Raw genomic sequence first — 17,606 nt, 5'->3', positions numbered from 1 at the left:
TCACATGTATTAAGTATACATATACACTCATCATCTATCATTCTTCTGTATTTATATAGTTGGTTTCACCTAACGAACAACATAATCATTTCTTCATTCATACTTTGTCTATAATGGTATCGACAAGCGGCCACTCTCGCCATTTTGTTAACCTCCAACGAGCTTTGTCTCACGAATTCTTTTCCATCAGTCTTCATTACCCCCGCAGAGCCTTTGTTTGCTCCGCCAAGCTTATTAGCTTTGTTAGCCTCCATTGGCTTTGTCGCTCTTTGTGGCCACCCTTCTTCTTCACCAGCCAATTCACCAAAACGTAAACCACTGCCAATGTCCCGCTGTTTCGCTAGCTTTTACGCGCTTGTTAAGTCTTTGTTAGCCCTCCCACACGCTTAGCTCCAACGAACAACAAACCACACACAACCCACGAATTATTCTCCAATTAATCCTCCTCACAACCAAACCAACCCAAGAGTTATCGACAACTCCCAACTCATACGAGCCTCGCCGCCGATCACCCGACGATGAGGCTCCCATGCTCTCACCGACAAACATGCACCACAGTAGGGACCAACAAGAGCCAATCAAGAGACAAAGACAACTTTCAAAAGATATCAAGCTCCCAAGCCCCTTGGCATTTTCCCCTGTTTTCACCTCTCGCTTTATTCCTCTCACGAGATGTATACGTATATTATCCCATAGGTAAGGATTATATATAATACAATCAAAACCATTCTACTTTTCCGCAAGATCAAGTCCCCATGTCAATTTAACCGTCTCCTTCAAACAACTCTCCACTCTTTAAAGTAGTATCTATTATTATATATATTTGTATATTTTATATATCTCGTATCTTCATATATATATATATGTTATATTAGGCACCATCTTCCACATTTTCTATCTCTCACGGATGCCAAATTAAACGCTCCAACCATCGAATGGATTTACTACTACCGCTCGCATTGCATTACTTGAGTAGGATTTGTTTAATCCCAAACTGGCCCACTCATGCTTCTCGACACTTGCCGATATGCTCGAATACTGACCAATATCTCGCTAGTCTTGTGAGACTGATGTCTGCGATGTGAAATTGAACACCTTCCCACCGCCGCTAAATGGGAACACTTAGCTATATGTTTCGAGCATTCCAGCCCGCTGGCAGAGATGGCAGCCGCTTCAGATCTTACTCAGCATTCAAGCAACGTGAGTGATCCGTCAGCAATATGTCAACGACCGACCTGGGTCCGCGTGTCGTATCGATTCATTGAGGAGTCTCACTCGCCTAACATGCATATATTGCAAATCTCGTGACTCGCCCTCGCAGCATGCAGAGCATCAATTTATATAGACGCGCCTTCATCCGACATTTTGAGGTTGTTCTCCGCAGGCCACGCTTTAATCGAGAGACCCTCTTCCATCATTTGACGCATATCATTCGTAGTGTGATTACTCCAAGAAACTCTGTCCTCAAGACATTACTATCAGCTGTTACTCCCTGCGCACGCCTCCCACTGCGGACCTTCCACGTTACACTCAGAGTATCTCCTCCGCCCTTTCCGCGTCATCGCCTCGCTTTCCATCAACCACTCTTCGCCTTTTGTTATCTCATTATTATTGCAAGCGCCTCGTCATACGAAGAATCGCTCCTGAAGCCTGCAAACGCACGCAACAACACACCCATCATGCGCCTCCCTCCCTCGACCCTCTCCTCTCCCTCATGTCGCTTCCTCGCTCCAAATGCCTTCTCATTCTCCTCCTTTGTTGATCTTCTTTCTCAGTAGCGTCACCCACATGCACAGAAACCATGCGTGCCGCTGCTGCCCCTTCAGCACTTCCTCTACTATGTTTGTCGCTCTTCGTATGTCTTCCTCCTCCTCCCTGATTTTAGATTCCGATGCTACTCATCACATGATTGCCGATGGCCTCCAGCCCAGTCTCCTATTACTACGCCTCATACCTTTCTAGTATTTGAGCGCCGACATAGGGTTTCCTTCATCCCGTTAAGTGTAGTGTGGCAGCCTCACTCACCACTTTTCGAGCATTCCTCACGTCCATCATGTCGCTCGGCCCAGCTCCCCAGCACCTTTCTCACGTTAGTCACCACCTGACCGCTGGTCTCACACTCACCCTTTTCTTCTCTCATTTTCAGCACTGCGACGGACTATTTTCTAGCTACGCAGGATCGGGGCATGCGTAGAGTTGCGCCTCATTTCAACATTTAGACCTCTTCATCTTCTTTGCTCCTCCATCTTCTAACATCGTTGTCTTTGTATGCTGCTGATCACAGTCACATACAGGCTTGGTCATCACTTGTCTAGTTCTCGCGCTAAACTCTACAAGTCTGCAATCTTGGTTCCTCGCTTTCTTTCTTCCCTTTACATCCTCAGTATGGGTTGTCCAAACCCGCTTAAACCCAACGCCTTCCTTTCTCTCTTCACTTAGAATCTATTTCCTCGAATCTACTTTTGATCTTAGTTCATTCCGCTGGTGTCAGTCATGCACCATTCTCCTCTCTGGTAGGTTCTTTATTACATATCTTTCGCTGATGATTTTTCTGTTATACTTGCTTTTATTTAATGTGATCCCGTATCGTAGGTTTTTACCATTTACTCCTCAATTTGCACACAAATGGTAGTATATTCGACTTGGTAAACGCATTAAGATTTTCACTCCGGCGGGGGCTTACGAGTATCTCTCTACATCCTTTTCCTACATTATTGTCCACTCAAGGTACTTTTCCTCAAGCAGTCCCATCTTTATACACCGCCTGCACGGTGTCGCCTAGCACAAATATCGCCATATCCCTCGATACACATCGCTGCAAGCACCCTCTGCCTCTTCTCGTCCCTTTTCAATCCTTTCGCCAAAGCCATTCTCATATCCATCTCATCTTACCAACCGCACTCTCACCTCCCACTCTCTAGTCTTACACCTTTATGAGCCGTCAGAGTCCATTTCCTCCCTCCCGTGGTCATCTTCGCACGCTTGCAGTTGCACTTTGTTTTGTTCTTTTCGCTTTCCACCGGCCGAGAGAGAAACAAACTTTCTACGCTCCGGCCACGTGCATTTTCTCGTGGATACACCTCGACACACAATGGCTATCAAGCAGTTATGATCCCATACCTCACACGCTGCCTTCAATCTCCGTCATACGTAACTTTTCTTGAAGATACCCTCATTTCTCTTCATCCTTTTCCAAATCATTCCTTTCTTCAGCCTTTCTCGCTATTGCATCCCCTTCTCTCTCTCCATAGTTCTTCCCAGCATCACCACCACTCGCTTATTACAGTGCCTGGTGACGCTCTCAGATACTTTCCTCTATTCCTCACTCTCCTCCGGGTGTGCATCGACCACCTGCACTGCCTCCTCTCTCCACCACTCCATCCCTCGAACATGCTCATGTTATTTCGTTGTTACCTAGGATCATCCTTGCCGCCCACCCACTACCACTCACGCCTCTCTCTCATCACATACTCTCCGATTTCCAAGCCTTCTTGTGACTATTTACTACGTGCATCTTGGAGCAGCACTCTTTAACGTGAGGCTGTACGAAACATCCCTGAAAGTGGCAGTGCCGTGCTATGTTAGAGAAACTTGATGCTCTTCAACATGATGCATACATGGGATCCCGTTCCTCTTCCATCCAGTGTTACTTCCTATCGTACTGGGTCGCCAGGGTCTCATCGAGTTAAGCATCCGTGCGTCGATGGTAATATTGCGCCAGCAAACGCCAGCCTTATTGCTCGTGGGTTTTCGACTCAAGAGTATGCATTCTTTATGAGGAGACACTCTGGGTGCTGCCGTTGCTCACAGTGCACCATCTTCTTTCGTTATCACGTCATTAACGCCCAATCTCATCGGGCTAAACGCCACCAATGCCTTCTTATATGGAGATCCTCCTAGGATGCTTGATACTTGACTCCTCCTCGCTTCTCCTCATCCTCTCCCAGAGATGTTCGGGCCATCTTCACTCGAGGCTATCTATTAGTCTCAAACAAGTCTCGTGGCCCTGGTTTGAGAGCCGCATTTCTCAAGAAGCAGTGGTTCTCCACTCCCGCCTCCACCGAGAGGCCTCATGATTCATGCCCTCACCTCGGCGCACTGAGCGCATCACTATTCTCTCTCTTTATGTCGACACATAAGTGGTTAATCGATGACGATGTTGATATCGCTCTTTCTTTGAAACAACATAGCTACACACCCGAGTTTCGGGGTTTAGTAAAGATCTTGGCCCTCTTCTATTACTTTTTGGGTCTCGATGTTGCTTATTCCTGTTTGGGTAGGCTGGTTTTGGTGTCTCAATGTAAGTATATATTTGACACCCTTCGCACCTAGAGCCGATATCACTCAACATCCCCGCGACCTCTCTACTCCTTATATAGCTACATCACCGACCTCTCCTCTCTTCCGACATGGTGAGCCTCCGCTTGATTCTGGTAATACTAGTTATCCTGCGACTTGCTGCTGGTGCCTTTGCCTTATCCTGACCGGCTACTCGCCTCGATATTGCATATGTTGTTCGGTTCTGAAGTTAATTTGTGGAGAGTGCCCTCACTCACTCACCATTATGCAACCCTTTTACGTAGTTCTCGCACATTCACGCGGGTACCATATCTCGCCTCCTATTTTCTCTTTGCCACGCCTTCCTCTCTCGAGATAAGGCTGCCTATTGTGATGCTTTCCATTGGAATGTGACGCCTCCGAGCAGACATTCCCACCATGGTTTCCTCAGATTTTCTCTGGAGATCTCTCTTATCTCTTGAAAAGCAAGAAACAATCCATTGTTGCTCTTCATCACTGAGGTTGAGTATGTGCCATGGTCTTCGCGCCATCGCTAGACGTTCTTTCCCCTTGTCAGGACAAATTTTCGACCCGGACTTTGGTGCTCACCGCCTCGCTCTAGCCTTACTCCTATATACATCATGCGGACAACTAGGAGCGCCATTAAAATTCGTCACAACCCCCGTGATTTTCATGAATGTACAAACCATCTTGAGGTCGCTTCTTCATACTTGCTCGCTACCATTATCTTGTTTGGCATAGATAGCACTCCTCCTTATGTCGCTCTGCCACGCCACGCCTTGTCGATCTTTCAGCCAAGGCACATACTGCCTCCGCCTCTGCTTTTAGGTTGGCAAAACCTCGTTTACGACACCGTGAGTTTGAGGGAGCATGTTAGAGTAATATATTACTTTGTACTTATACTATGCATACTTTATATGTATATGCTCCTTACTCATGACATTCTTCTCAGTACTGAGCATGGGTTGGTTTCACCTCTAATGAACACACATTCATTTCTTCATTCATAACTTGGTTTCATTAGTGGCAAGCGCTGAAACATTGGTCTCATTGTTCGTTTCCTTTCATAGCTTACATTAATTGCTTCTGGTGGAACGAATCCAAATACCATTTACATTTGTGACTGAAAGTCCACATTGAGGGAAATGGTTGGGATTTACATTAAAATAAAAATTATCTGGAACATCATATGCAAACAAGAAGAGAGCCCAAGAATCACTACTTGGTAGTAGTGAAATGTTACGAAAATAGTGAATGAGCATACCCAAGGTCAAATTTCTAAATCTTATAGTACTTTTTACTAATATTGTGCATACACTGCCGTGCAAAATCACTTCTTTTCACACCATAAAACCTCACGTTATTTATATTTGTTGGAATGTTGTGGAATCTAGCCTCATGGCAAACGGGATCAAATTATTCATAATTTGCCACTCACTGCAGGGAGGCGCTTTTACGTGCGATAAACCTATAAGGCTGAGGCTGATTTGGAGCAAAACCACAGCATTATATATTCATGTGTAGAGCCTCGTAAAGCTCTTTTTCGTCATAGTTGACGCCACACTCTTCTTGTTGTTAGTATCATATATATGAACATATGATGTGAATTCTACTTTTGTAATAACCAAAAGCTAATTAATTAAACCATACATAATCAAAGTTGACGTCTAATGGAAGATGGATGAAAAATAAAGCAAGTAATAAGATACAAAAAGGAAAAATAATGAAGAAAAGAACCATTAATTAATTTTTATAGAGAGAGCAACTATTCTATATATACATGAGTATCCACAGTTGATAATTACATTAAGCACCAAAGAAAGGAACTCATGCTCATTTTTTTTTGCTTTTTGGTTTACAAACTCTGCCATGGTTCTTTTCTTCATTGCAACAAAAGAGCAAAGCATTTGTTCCTTTAACTCTATATTGCACCAAAAACGATTGAAAGCCATCTTGAGATAAGATGCTTTTTACTTTCTTTTTATTTTTCCTTTATTTCATATGTATAATTTTAAAATATTCGATCACGTATTTAATTGTTTTCCCTTGTATTTTTAGAATTTTTAATATAATTTTCACTTAACATAGAATGAAGAACATGTTATTGTTTTCATTGAAATTTTCCAAATCAACAACTAATTTAGCATATATAAATGGATGGGGTGATATAATGTGATGGATTTTATTATTTTAGCATCTTCTAAGTTTTCTAAAAACTAGAAAAACCAATCAAATTGAAATAAATAAATAAAAATAATTATGCATTTTAGATCTGATGTCAAATAGCAACCCTGTATATACTATATACTACCAACATGAGAAAAATGCAACATACGGGAATCAATTTAAACATTTTAATACAATAAAAATAAAAATTAATTAATTTTAAAAGCAAAGTATCATTATGAAAAATTCTTTTTTCTTTTTCATTTTTTTGGTGGCAGACTATAAATATAAGGCTCATTCTCAATGTTGAAGTTCATGATCATATTCTCATCATTCAAAAAATCAAATAATAATTAGTGAGGTTAAGTTGTGAGAAATATGATGGACATTGTAGAACACATTGTTGGGGCGCTGTGTACTTGCATGCAGAACCCCTGCTGTCCAAGAAAAACTTGGTTACATTATTACAAGCACAAGCAAATTGTTGGCTGATGTGGAGAATGAATTGGAAGATCTGAAAGCCAAGGTGAATTGTGTCCTCCACACTCAGGAAGAGGCCAATAGGGACTAGAAAACCAACTCACACCTCCAGTTCAAAGATGGCTTGACAAGGTATGACTTTTGTCTTTATATGACCATATTGCAATAGTTAAATTGTTTATTTTTCCCATGCGTATTCTTCAAAAATAGATTTGATATAATTAAAACAAGTTTGTTAACTCATATGATACATTGCATCACCCTTCATGACTAATTATACACTTTTTATAAGCCCACTCATCATTAGGGTCTATCAATATATATGGTTAAATGTCAAAAGATGGTGCCCTATATGTGACTTTATTTTTACTTTTTCCCTCTCCCGTCTAACCAGCTAGTTTTTCTACATGTTCTTGTCTCTGCATAATTTTATATTTCTCCACATAGTTAAAAAGTAGAAAAAGTTATTTTAGGGATTTTTAATGATAAAATTTTTATATATGTTAATTGAACTTTTAATGGAAAAAAACTCTAAAAATAGTCTATCTATTTATAATTACTCCATCCTTTTGGTCCCTCTATTACAAAAATTATTAATTTGATCTCTCTATTTTTCAATTGGGAAAATTAGATCCCTCTACCAAATTACCGTCAGTTTCTTCATCTAATTCCGCTAACGCTGCATAAAATATTAATGAAAAATTATTAACATGTTATTAAAAATATTAAAAAAAATTATAAAAGCTATTAAAAATTATAAAAAGAGTTTTAAAAAATATTAAAATTTTTAAAAATAAAATTATTTAAAATTATAAAATCACTCAAAAATCAAAGGACTTCCACATGTTGCCACGTTATTTTTGGATCCGCTATGAAACTCCAACCATAAAACCAACTCCCGACCCTATCTTCTCCAACCCTAATCCCTCGATCTTCTCCTACCATGTCGTACGGGCCGAGATTGGGGTTGACCAAAAAATATGCTAGGGGTTAGTTTTTGGCTTTTAGGGTGTGTGGAGTTTTATACTAACGGAGAATTCTCCAATGGAGGTTTACTTCCTTGACAATCTTTTTATTATTATTATTAATAAATAGCTTACACAAAACTCTATCATTGACAAGAATTTTACTAATAGAATAATTGCCCTCTTAGTCAAGGACAAAAAGCATATGTGAAGAAATTGTTGGAGAATAATTTGAAATCAATTTGAAATCAATTTAGATTCAAAAACTAAAGTCACCTTTTCGAGCATACTTTGAGTACACTACTAAAGAGTTAAGACATTTAATGAAATTTTTTTGTGACTCTCTATCATTTCACCACAAATATAAGGGTTTTTTTATGATAATAAATAAATAAATTGATACTATTAATTGAATTTATTTTAATAGCTTTTGTTTGTTTTACTAATATAATTGTAATTATAACAATTTAGTATCTTTCACAATATACCATTATTAATATATTGATAGTGTTATAAATTCATTTGTTGCTAGAGGTTATCACTATCAATATATTAATAACATCGCATTTTTTTTATCACGAATATTTTTTTGTTACTTGATATTTTATTTTATTATGATGACAATTTTTATCAATAAAAATAGAACTAGTTAATGACCACTAAATGTTGTCATAGAAATAAAATTCCCATTATTATCACTATTATTCATTATTATTATTATTTTTTGTTATGTGTCAATATAAACAATATAAACATAACAAGTAAATGATGAAATATACCTATCATAGTTAGCGATAGAACCAAGAATTTTTTCTAGGGGTGACAAAAACAAAGGCTAGTGAGTTGTTTAGGTTTTAGTTGGAGTCATAATAGAACTAGTAAAATGTCATGCCAGCCAAACAATTTTTTTTAATACCATATATACCAATTTGTAAAAATTCAAAAAACCAAATAAATATTTCTACAATTATTTTCCTAATAAATATAAATTTTTATGATGCATATACCAATTTGTAAAAAGTCATAGAACAGATGAGATATTACTACAAATAGTTTCTTAAATATATAGTTTTTATAATTTATACCATGTATATATATATATCAATTTACAAAAAATCAAAGGACCAAACAATAGATTTTTACTAATGTTTTCTTATAAATAAAATTTTTTATTCCACATATTTTAATTTTCAAATAGCGAAGTTTTTTATAAATATATTAAAATATATGTTTTTATATCATATATCAATTTATAAATAAACAGTGACCACTTTGCAAAAAGCCAAGGGAATATGGCCTATTTGGCCCGTTCGCTCCATGCTTGGGCATATTGTAATTGACGACTATAAATTCTTATAATTTGTTTAATATTATTATTTGCAAATAATTTTAAATATTTTTTTTATAAATATTCAACCTATATATTTTTGACAACCCTAACAGATGATATTTAACATATCAATAGCATTTTACCAAACTAAACTTTTGAGACTTTATCGAATGGTATGCGGTTTCATTTTTAATCTTAGCTTTTTAAATTTAATCTTTCATATTTTTTTAATTTTTAATTTATTAATTTATTAGTTTTTAATTACCATTTTGTATTTTATTTTTTATAACATATTGTGCTATTAATAAGAAATTTTTATACATATTATAATAAAAACATTAAAAGATGTATCAAAAGAAATTAATTCTATGGCATTATATATTGCATAATTTTTTTAATTTAAAAAAATAAAAATGAAAATTAGGACTGTCAGTTTTTGATTTGTAAATTGCAAAACCAAGTCAGAACTGTTAGTTTTAGATAAATAACATAGCCCACAATCAAGTATACCTTCTAGAAATAAAATATTCTCTGATTTGTTTATATGTAAATAGTTGTTAGGGTTTCTAAATATGATATAGCCACTCACAAATCTAATGATACAAGGTTATATATCTAGTTCTCTACAAGTCAACCATCTTAGATTTTCCATAGGCATGCATTTGAAAAGTTCAGAATCAATCTTCTCTTCTTCATCCGATCCTTTGCTTGGCTGACATTTCGTGAGTTTATAAATCATCAACAAATTAATTCATCATCTTGAATTTTTCATAAACAATATATTTTACTTAAACTCCTAAAAAATATAAGCTTAATATCTATCTTTTCAAATTCTTGACCCATAAGCTTCTTTAAATCTTTACGTAAACTTGGATTAATTCCATGAAGATATAATGGTTATCAATAGAGTTAACAAATAAAAAAATTTTAATTTTCTCATGCCTTGACTTTGAGAGCATATCTATGTGGGCATCTAGTGAATCCATTTTCTTGGAAATACTTGCTAACTCGAATATTCTAAGCCTTTAAAAACCCATTTTACTTCATTTGTCTTTCATATTTGAAGGAGAGTTGCCAATTCTTCATCTATTACACTCCTCTGCTACTCATCTTTTGCAATATTTTCAAAATTTATAAGCTCGCCTCACTCTCCTCCTATAAGTAACTCAAAAAAATCTTTAAAAGTAATGCTACAACTAATTTAATTTATCATTAAGCTCCACAAAACTTTTGTCACTCCTTAATTAATTGAGATGTGGGTAAAGGCTTTTTTTGAGAATTAATGATAATCTCTCTAACTCCATAAGAACTAATAATAGCTCTCATCTGAATAGACCCAACTACCAAATTTTCTTTAGTGAGATAAGGATATTGGAAAGAAAATGAACCTTTGGGTAGGTCCATTGCTTCACTAAATAAACTAGATGTCATACCATTTTGTTTGAAAATAAATGTAATAGGCACTCACAAACAACTCAATAGATACAGTAATATATGCACACGATAATGATTCAGAAGAACATGATCAAACTTCTACATGGATTTTTTACTTATTTAGCTTGTTTATAAGATCATAACTAATTAGGTATTCATAGTATATGGAAACTCATCATTTAGGTATTTATATATTTACAGAAGCATTGGGTTCTCTTTGTGTAAAACTATACAATTTATTCTCCAAACATTTATTCCATGTACGTGAAAACTCTTCAATTTATCATTTAGCATATAGATCTTAATCATTCAGCATCACTTAGTTTTTTATTCATTTTAGAGTCATTTAATTTCTCATCAATCTCACTCACAAATAGGCACACCTCGGTGAGAAATATAATATGATGATTCAATTGAAGGATGACTACAACAACAGAGGTTGTCTTGTTGGAAGTTGTTCCCTCAATTGTTGGGCCAAGTACAAGATTAGCCAAAGATCAATCAAGTTAATCAAAGAGATCAAGAACTTGAAGACGGAATATGATGCTTTCAAAGAAAAAACAGAGGCACAACCTCCAAGAGCAATTAGGGAGATCCCAACTTCATCAATTGCTGTGGGCAAGATTATCAAGTTAAATCTTGAGAAAGTTCATGGTTACTTGGCAGATGACAATGTATCAATGGTGGGGATTTGGGGCATGGGAGGGGTCGGAAAGACAACTCTCTTGAATGAAATCAATAACTCATTACAAGGTGGTGGTGCCAACATGGGGTTCAAGCATGTCATTTATCTGGTGGTTTCAAAAGAACCTCAATTTGAGAAGCTTCAAAAGGAGATATCTAAAAGGTTGGGATTGCCCTCTAACTCTGAGAAGAGTGACATATTTGAGTTTTTGAAGAACAAGGACTTTTTGATGCTATTAGATGATATGTGGAAGGCAGTGGACCTTCCTGAAACCCTTGGTATTCCACTTCCTCACCATCAAAGCCAAAGCTGGGAAGATAGAGGTCAAAGGTGCAAGCACAAGGTGATCTTCACAACCAGAGAAGATGATGTGTGTGCTCGTATGAAAGCTGACAAGAAGATCAAAGTTGAATGTTTGGATGGAGAAGAAGCATGGCATCTTTTCAAGCAACACGCAAATGAAGAGACCATCAATTCCAATGCTGGTATTAAAAAAATTGCAATGAAAGTTATGGAGAAGTGCTTAGGCTTACCACTTGCCCTTAAAGTTATTGGTGGAGCCATGTCGAATAAGAAGAAACCTGAAGAGTGGCGTGACATGCTCAGGTCATTAGTTAACTTGGACGTCAAGACAGTCACAGATATTGAAGAATCATTGTTTTGCACTTTGAAGCTCAGTTATGATAATTTGGCAGATGATACTCTACGACAATGTTTTTTATGTTGTGCTCAATGGCCTGAAGATTCATTCATTCGAACGGTTGATCTCATAGAGTATTGGATTGGAATTGGATTGATTGATGACTTTAGAAACATTGGAGAATCTTTTGACAAGGGATATAATCTCATTGGAAACTTAAATGCAGCATGCTTGTTGGAATTGGAGTCTAGATCTGATGATGATTATGTCAAATTACATGATGTGATTCGTGATATGGCACTATGGATTGTCTCTGAGTATGGGAAGAAAAAGAACAAATGGAGTATATGTACAAATGATGATGATGATCTAAGTCAATCTTTGGTGTGGAAAGCAAGTACTTGGAAGGAGACAGAAAGAATATTTTTCAGAATGAATCAGAGGAGTGTTACAATCTTATTAAATTATCTAAATATCGATGAAAAAGACCTAATTTCTATTGCACCAACTTCTCCTCGATATCCTAATCTTAAGAGTCTATTTATTAATGCACGATTTTATATCTCCCGCAGCCAGTCCTATAATAGCTTCCTAAATATTTTTGCTCATACGCCATCTCTCATATACTTGAATCTATCTTGGGCACCTATCTCTGATTTTTCAAAAGAAATTCGAGTTCTAGTCAATCTTCGCTACCTCAACATCAGCTACACACACATTTCGTCATTTCCACCTGAATTTGAAGAACTACAGGAATTAAAATACTTCATTTGTAGAACGGACTTCATGCCCAAAATAATAAAGCATGGGTTGTCTATATTATCAAGGTTACCCAAATTGCAAGTGCTTGATCTTTTTGGAAATAATTGTTTAGAAATAGATGATTTGAGTTTATTGAAGAGAAGAGTTAAAGCGATTGGTATGCATGTGACCTCAGTCAAGACTCTTGGGCTTCTCAAAGATTTGCCAACCTGGAATTTAAGTATGCAAGGAATGCATCATATGCCTAAACTCCATTTTTGTGACTTGAGTAACAAACATGGTGGTGAGGGTTTGATGCAGTTAATAATTCAAGATTGTGACTTTAAGGAGTTGTTGATAAATGGCAGTAGGGTCAGTCTAAATCATATCGATTTGACTGGTCTTGCAAAGCTCAAGGAAATCACTTGGCCAGCAGAAACATTACCTAGTGAATGCTTCCCGAGGTTGACATCTCTTTACATTAGTTATTGTGATTCTCTGAGGAGTCTTTCGTGGGGTTTGCATCTTCCATACCTTAGGACATTAAGTGTACAAGGATGTTCAACAATGAAGGAATTGATTGACCTCTGTAGATCAGATGCAACAAGCTTCATCAGGCCTTCCCACCTTTCCTAGCCTACTATCTTTGCGGTTATGGGGCATGCTGAACTTTGTGAGCTTCAGCACTGATCCTTTGGATTTCCCCGTTTTGTCTACGCTTGTTTTGATGGGATGTCCAAAGTTGAAGAAACTTCCTTTTCAAATCATCCATTGTCAATAATAAATTCAAGTATGTGCACGTTGACAAAGAATGGTGGGAAGGTTTGGAATGGGAAAACGCAACAATCCGATCTCACCTCACCAAGTTTCTCTTATGATTCATGTCAATATTTCTGTATATTATGACAATTTACATTCAAATCATTGTAAGTTGAAAATAATCTATATTTTAGAAAATATTGTTATATAACTTTCTATATTCAGTAGTAATCAAGTTTATAAGAGTTGATTTGTCATTATTGTATTGTTATGTGCATACCACACCAATTTATCCTTTTAGAGGCAGCTTCGAAGAGGCGACAGTTTAAATCAACCACATGTAGATTATATCCATTTTTTAAGTTAGCTTTGCAAAATCTCTCTATGAAGCTCAGGCAGGACAATGCCTTCCTGAACTTGTTGCTTCTTTGAATTGCTGGTGAGTCTCTTGTTAAGGCATGACCTGATTTGGTGTTGATTGTAATGGATCGTATTCATTTTTTAATTTTTTTTTCTTAACATTGAGTGAGGGATTGCAATTGTTGTCAAACTAATTTGATTGACTTGATGAATTGATATGTTGCTTGTTGGTTCTTTGTACTTGGATTTCTTTGATTTGCATGAATTAAGTTCGAATGAAGTCATTTGTATTTAGAATTTTTTTTTTGAAAAGATGGATAAACTACCTTCAATTAAAGAAAAGAGAGCCCTGTACAAAAGAAGAATATCTTATGTTCTTATTGCTTAATTTTGTTCTATTGGATTATCTTGAGATTTGTAATGTCTATCAAACTAATTTGATTGAACTGAAGATTTTCGTTGGTTTCCTTGTACCTTAACTAATCTAGATTTTTTCAATTGCAATTATGTTTTAAATGACCTTGCAATTTTCTCTTTTCTAAGAAATATTTTCTAGTTCATACATATTTTGATCCCAATGAGGCATGTAATACCTTGCAATTATGTATGTATATATATGTATAATATATGTATACCATAGAAGAAATCAAATATCTCTTAATGATGTTGAGCAAGTTATATCCTTCCTCTTGAGTTTTCGGAATGATGGTCCTGTGGTTTCTACCAAGGTTGAAGCAATGAAGGTGATGAACATGCTTATATATATATGCACACACATATTGATCATTTGATGGATTATATATATATGTCATTCTATATTATGATGAAGGAGATGCTGGATGTGGATCCTAGGTAGCCTGACATGGAAAAATTGATGAGGGAGAGTACAATGACTTCACAAAAGGTGTTGGTTTCCCTTTGAACTTACTAGACCTGAAAGGCTTTGAAGGTAGATGTATATATATGTATGTATGTATGTATGCATGTATGTATGCCAATTTGACTAAAATTATGCAAAACTTGGTAGTTTTCTTTCTAATTAAGTCAAAGGAGAAGATACCTGAAGTTTTTTAGAGGATGATGGTGTTAGATGTATTGTTGTATTGTCTATATATGTATACATGTATATGTATGTACAGACGTATATATATACTTATCATATTCTATATGTAGACCCAAAGGGTCACTCATGTAATGTGTTCAAGCATATACACTTGTTCCATTCTCTCTCTCTCCCTTCTTCTAACATGGTATTAGACGCTTAGGTTTTTCCGGCCACCACCCTCGGTCGTCGTCGTCGTCACTAGCTCTCTCTCTTTCTCTTGTCTCATCCATTTCTTCTTCAGCACCTCATTCCGTGCTCTCTTCTTCACCACCGGCAGCCCCGTCACCGGTAAACCCGTCACCGACATGCTTCTTCTTCATCACCGGCAGACCCATCACCGGCAAGCTTCTTCTTCATCACCGGCAGCCCCGTCACCGGCAAGCTTCTTCATCACCGGCCCCTCATTTCCCAAAAAAAAAGGGCCGCCCACCATCCTCTTGCAAGTCATCGACGTCGGCCACTTCATCTCCGTTGCCATCAACCCTCTCTCCACTCTTCCCTTGGAATCAAACTTTTACATTTTCCAAAACTTCTCATTCAAAAAAACTGGTTCAAAGTCATCCTCGACACTGCTTGTAAACTCGTTGGTAAATCAGAGACTGAGATTGCATGCCACCCAAATTTTTTCTCAAAACTCAGGCTTCTTCCCGGAATCAAGGTTCTCTGCTTTTTTTTTTTCAAAACACAAAAATCTAGAAGAGCATATTTCCAAACAACAAGAAGACAGACAAGCATCCTTCTCATTCCAACACAAAGATTGAAGAGCATCTTTCTCATTCCAAGAAAGCATTTTGCTTGGGCCCGCCTCATTTGAAATATATATATACATATATATTTCTCTACACATCCAAAAAAAAAAGCCCCAAAAAGAAAAACTAGACCCCGCCATTATATATATATATTATTATTATTAGCCACAAAGTGGTAGACAACCAAGGTTCATGATGGTGACCACTTTGAACGTGTGAATTTTTTATTTATTTATTATTATTATTTAAAAAAACAAAAAAAAATAAAAAAACAAAACAAAACAAAATGGATGTTTTTGGATCTATTGTTGCTCGTGCTGAAGGAACTTGCCTCCGGGTTTTCTCCACAGGGGGGATCCGTACTCCTGCTGCTTCCCGATTTTTTTCTGTGCTTCCACACGTCGCTCGCCCTGTTGTTTCTTCACCGGCTCCACCTCTTCTTCCAACACCTCGCTATACACTGACTTCTCCTACTCCACTGTCTCCTGCAGATCAGCAGTTTTTAGCTATGTTTCGGCAGTTCCAGCAGTCCTATCTGACAGACTCCATCTCTTCTACTGGACATGCAACTTCCACTCAGGTTACTCCATCTGCTTCAGGTAGTCTCTGTCCTCTCTGGTTTCTTGACTCTAGTGCTTCTCTCCACATGACCCCTGATGCTACCCATCTGCACCATTCCCATTCACCATCTCATGTCACCCGTGTTCGCACTGCTGATGGCACACTTCTTCCTATTTCCTCCACTGGTCATTTCTCTTCTAGTGATTTCTCAATTCCTTCAGTCTCTCATGTTCCTCGTTTATCCATGAATCTTATATCTGTTAGCCAGCTTACTGATCATGATTGTCAAGTTATCTTTGACCGTATCTCGTGTCGGGTCGTGCGGGATCGTAGTGGGGACGGTGATTGGGAACCGGTCGTCGTCAAAATGGAGTTTATGCGTTGGATTCCCTTCGTCTTCCATCATCACCTGAACCTGTTCATCATTGTTATACTGGCGTTCAGTCTCATCATAAGTGGCGTCATCGTCTTGGCCACTTATGTCCATCTCGTATGTCGTCCCTTTGTTCGTCATGGCGTTTTTAGGAGTCGTCTCTCCTCCTTCCCGATGTCGTCTGTCTTGGATGTAAACTTGGTAAGCAACTCCAACGTCCTTATCCTTTGAGTGTGTCTCAAACTTCTGCTCCTTTCAAACTTATTCACTCTGATGTTTGGGGTCCCGCTCCTTTTGTCTCTAAAGGTGGTCATCACTATTATGTTCTTTTTTATAGATGACTACACTCGATTCACCTGGCTTTATCTTATGCCTCACCGTAGCCAGTTATTGTCTATTTATCGCTCTTTTTCTACTATGATCCACACCCAGTTCTCTGCCTTTATTAAGACATTTCGGTCTGACTCTGGTGGTGAGTACACCTCTCACGTTTTTCGTGCCTTTTTGTCTTCTGAATGCACATTACCTCAGTTATCTTGTCCTGGGGCTCATCCTCAGAATGGGATCATTGAACGTAAGCATCGTCACATCTTAGAGACGACACGTGCTCTTCTTCTAGGTGCTTTTCTTCCCCCTCATTTTTGGGCTGAAGCTGTCAGCACTGCCGTTTATCTCATTAACCTACAACCCTCCTCTCACCTTAATGGTCGTAGTCCAGGTGAGTGTCTTCATGGGTCACCTCCCCGCTATGATCATCTTCGTGTTTTTGGTTGTCGCTGCTTTGTTTTACTTTCACCTCGGGAGTGAACAAAGCTAACAACCCAGTTTGTTTCATGTGTTTTTCTAGGATATAGCCTTGATCATAAAGGCTATCGTTGTTATGATCCAGTCACTCGTCGTATTCGCATCTCCCGTGATGTCACGTTTGATGAGTCCACACCTTTCTATGCCTCTCCTTC

The 17,606-nt window shown here is 37.6% G+C and overlaps 1 protein-coding gene across 1 annotated transcript; it reads left to right on the top strand.

Moving 5' to 3' along the window:
* The first annotated feature begins 6,934 nt into the window (after positions 1–6,934).
* LOC120274644 (disease resistance protein RFL1-like) lies at positions 6,935–15,725 on the top strand. Its single transcript, XM_039281181.1, has 4 exons — positions 6,935–7,077; positions 11,052–12,396; positions 12,874–13,112; positions 15,117–15,725. Exons 2-4 carry the CDS (start codon positions 11,076–11,078, stop codon positions 15,723–15,725), a joined length of 2,169 nt encoding a protein of 722 aa, XP_039137115.1. The 5' UTR covers positions 6,935–7,077; positions 11,052–11,075.
* Positions 15,726–17,606: the final 1,881 nt, after the last annotated feature.

The sequence above is a fragment of the Dioscorea cayenensis genome, chromosome 13 (assembly GCF_009730915.1).
Source record: "Dioscorea cayenensis subsp. rotundata cultivar TDr96_F1 chromosome 13, TDr96_F1_v2_PseudoChromosome.rev07_lg8_w22 25.fasta, whole genome shotgun sequence".
NCBI lineage: Eukaryota > Viridiplantae > Streptophyta > Magnoliopsida > Dioscoreales > Dioscoreaceae > Dioscorea > Dioscorea cayenensis.
Note: the sequence above shows the minus strand (reverse complement) of the source record. Positions and strands in the feature narration are given on the sequence as shown.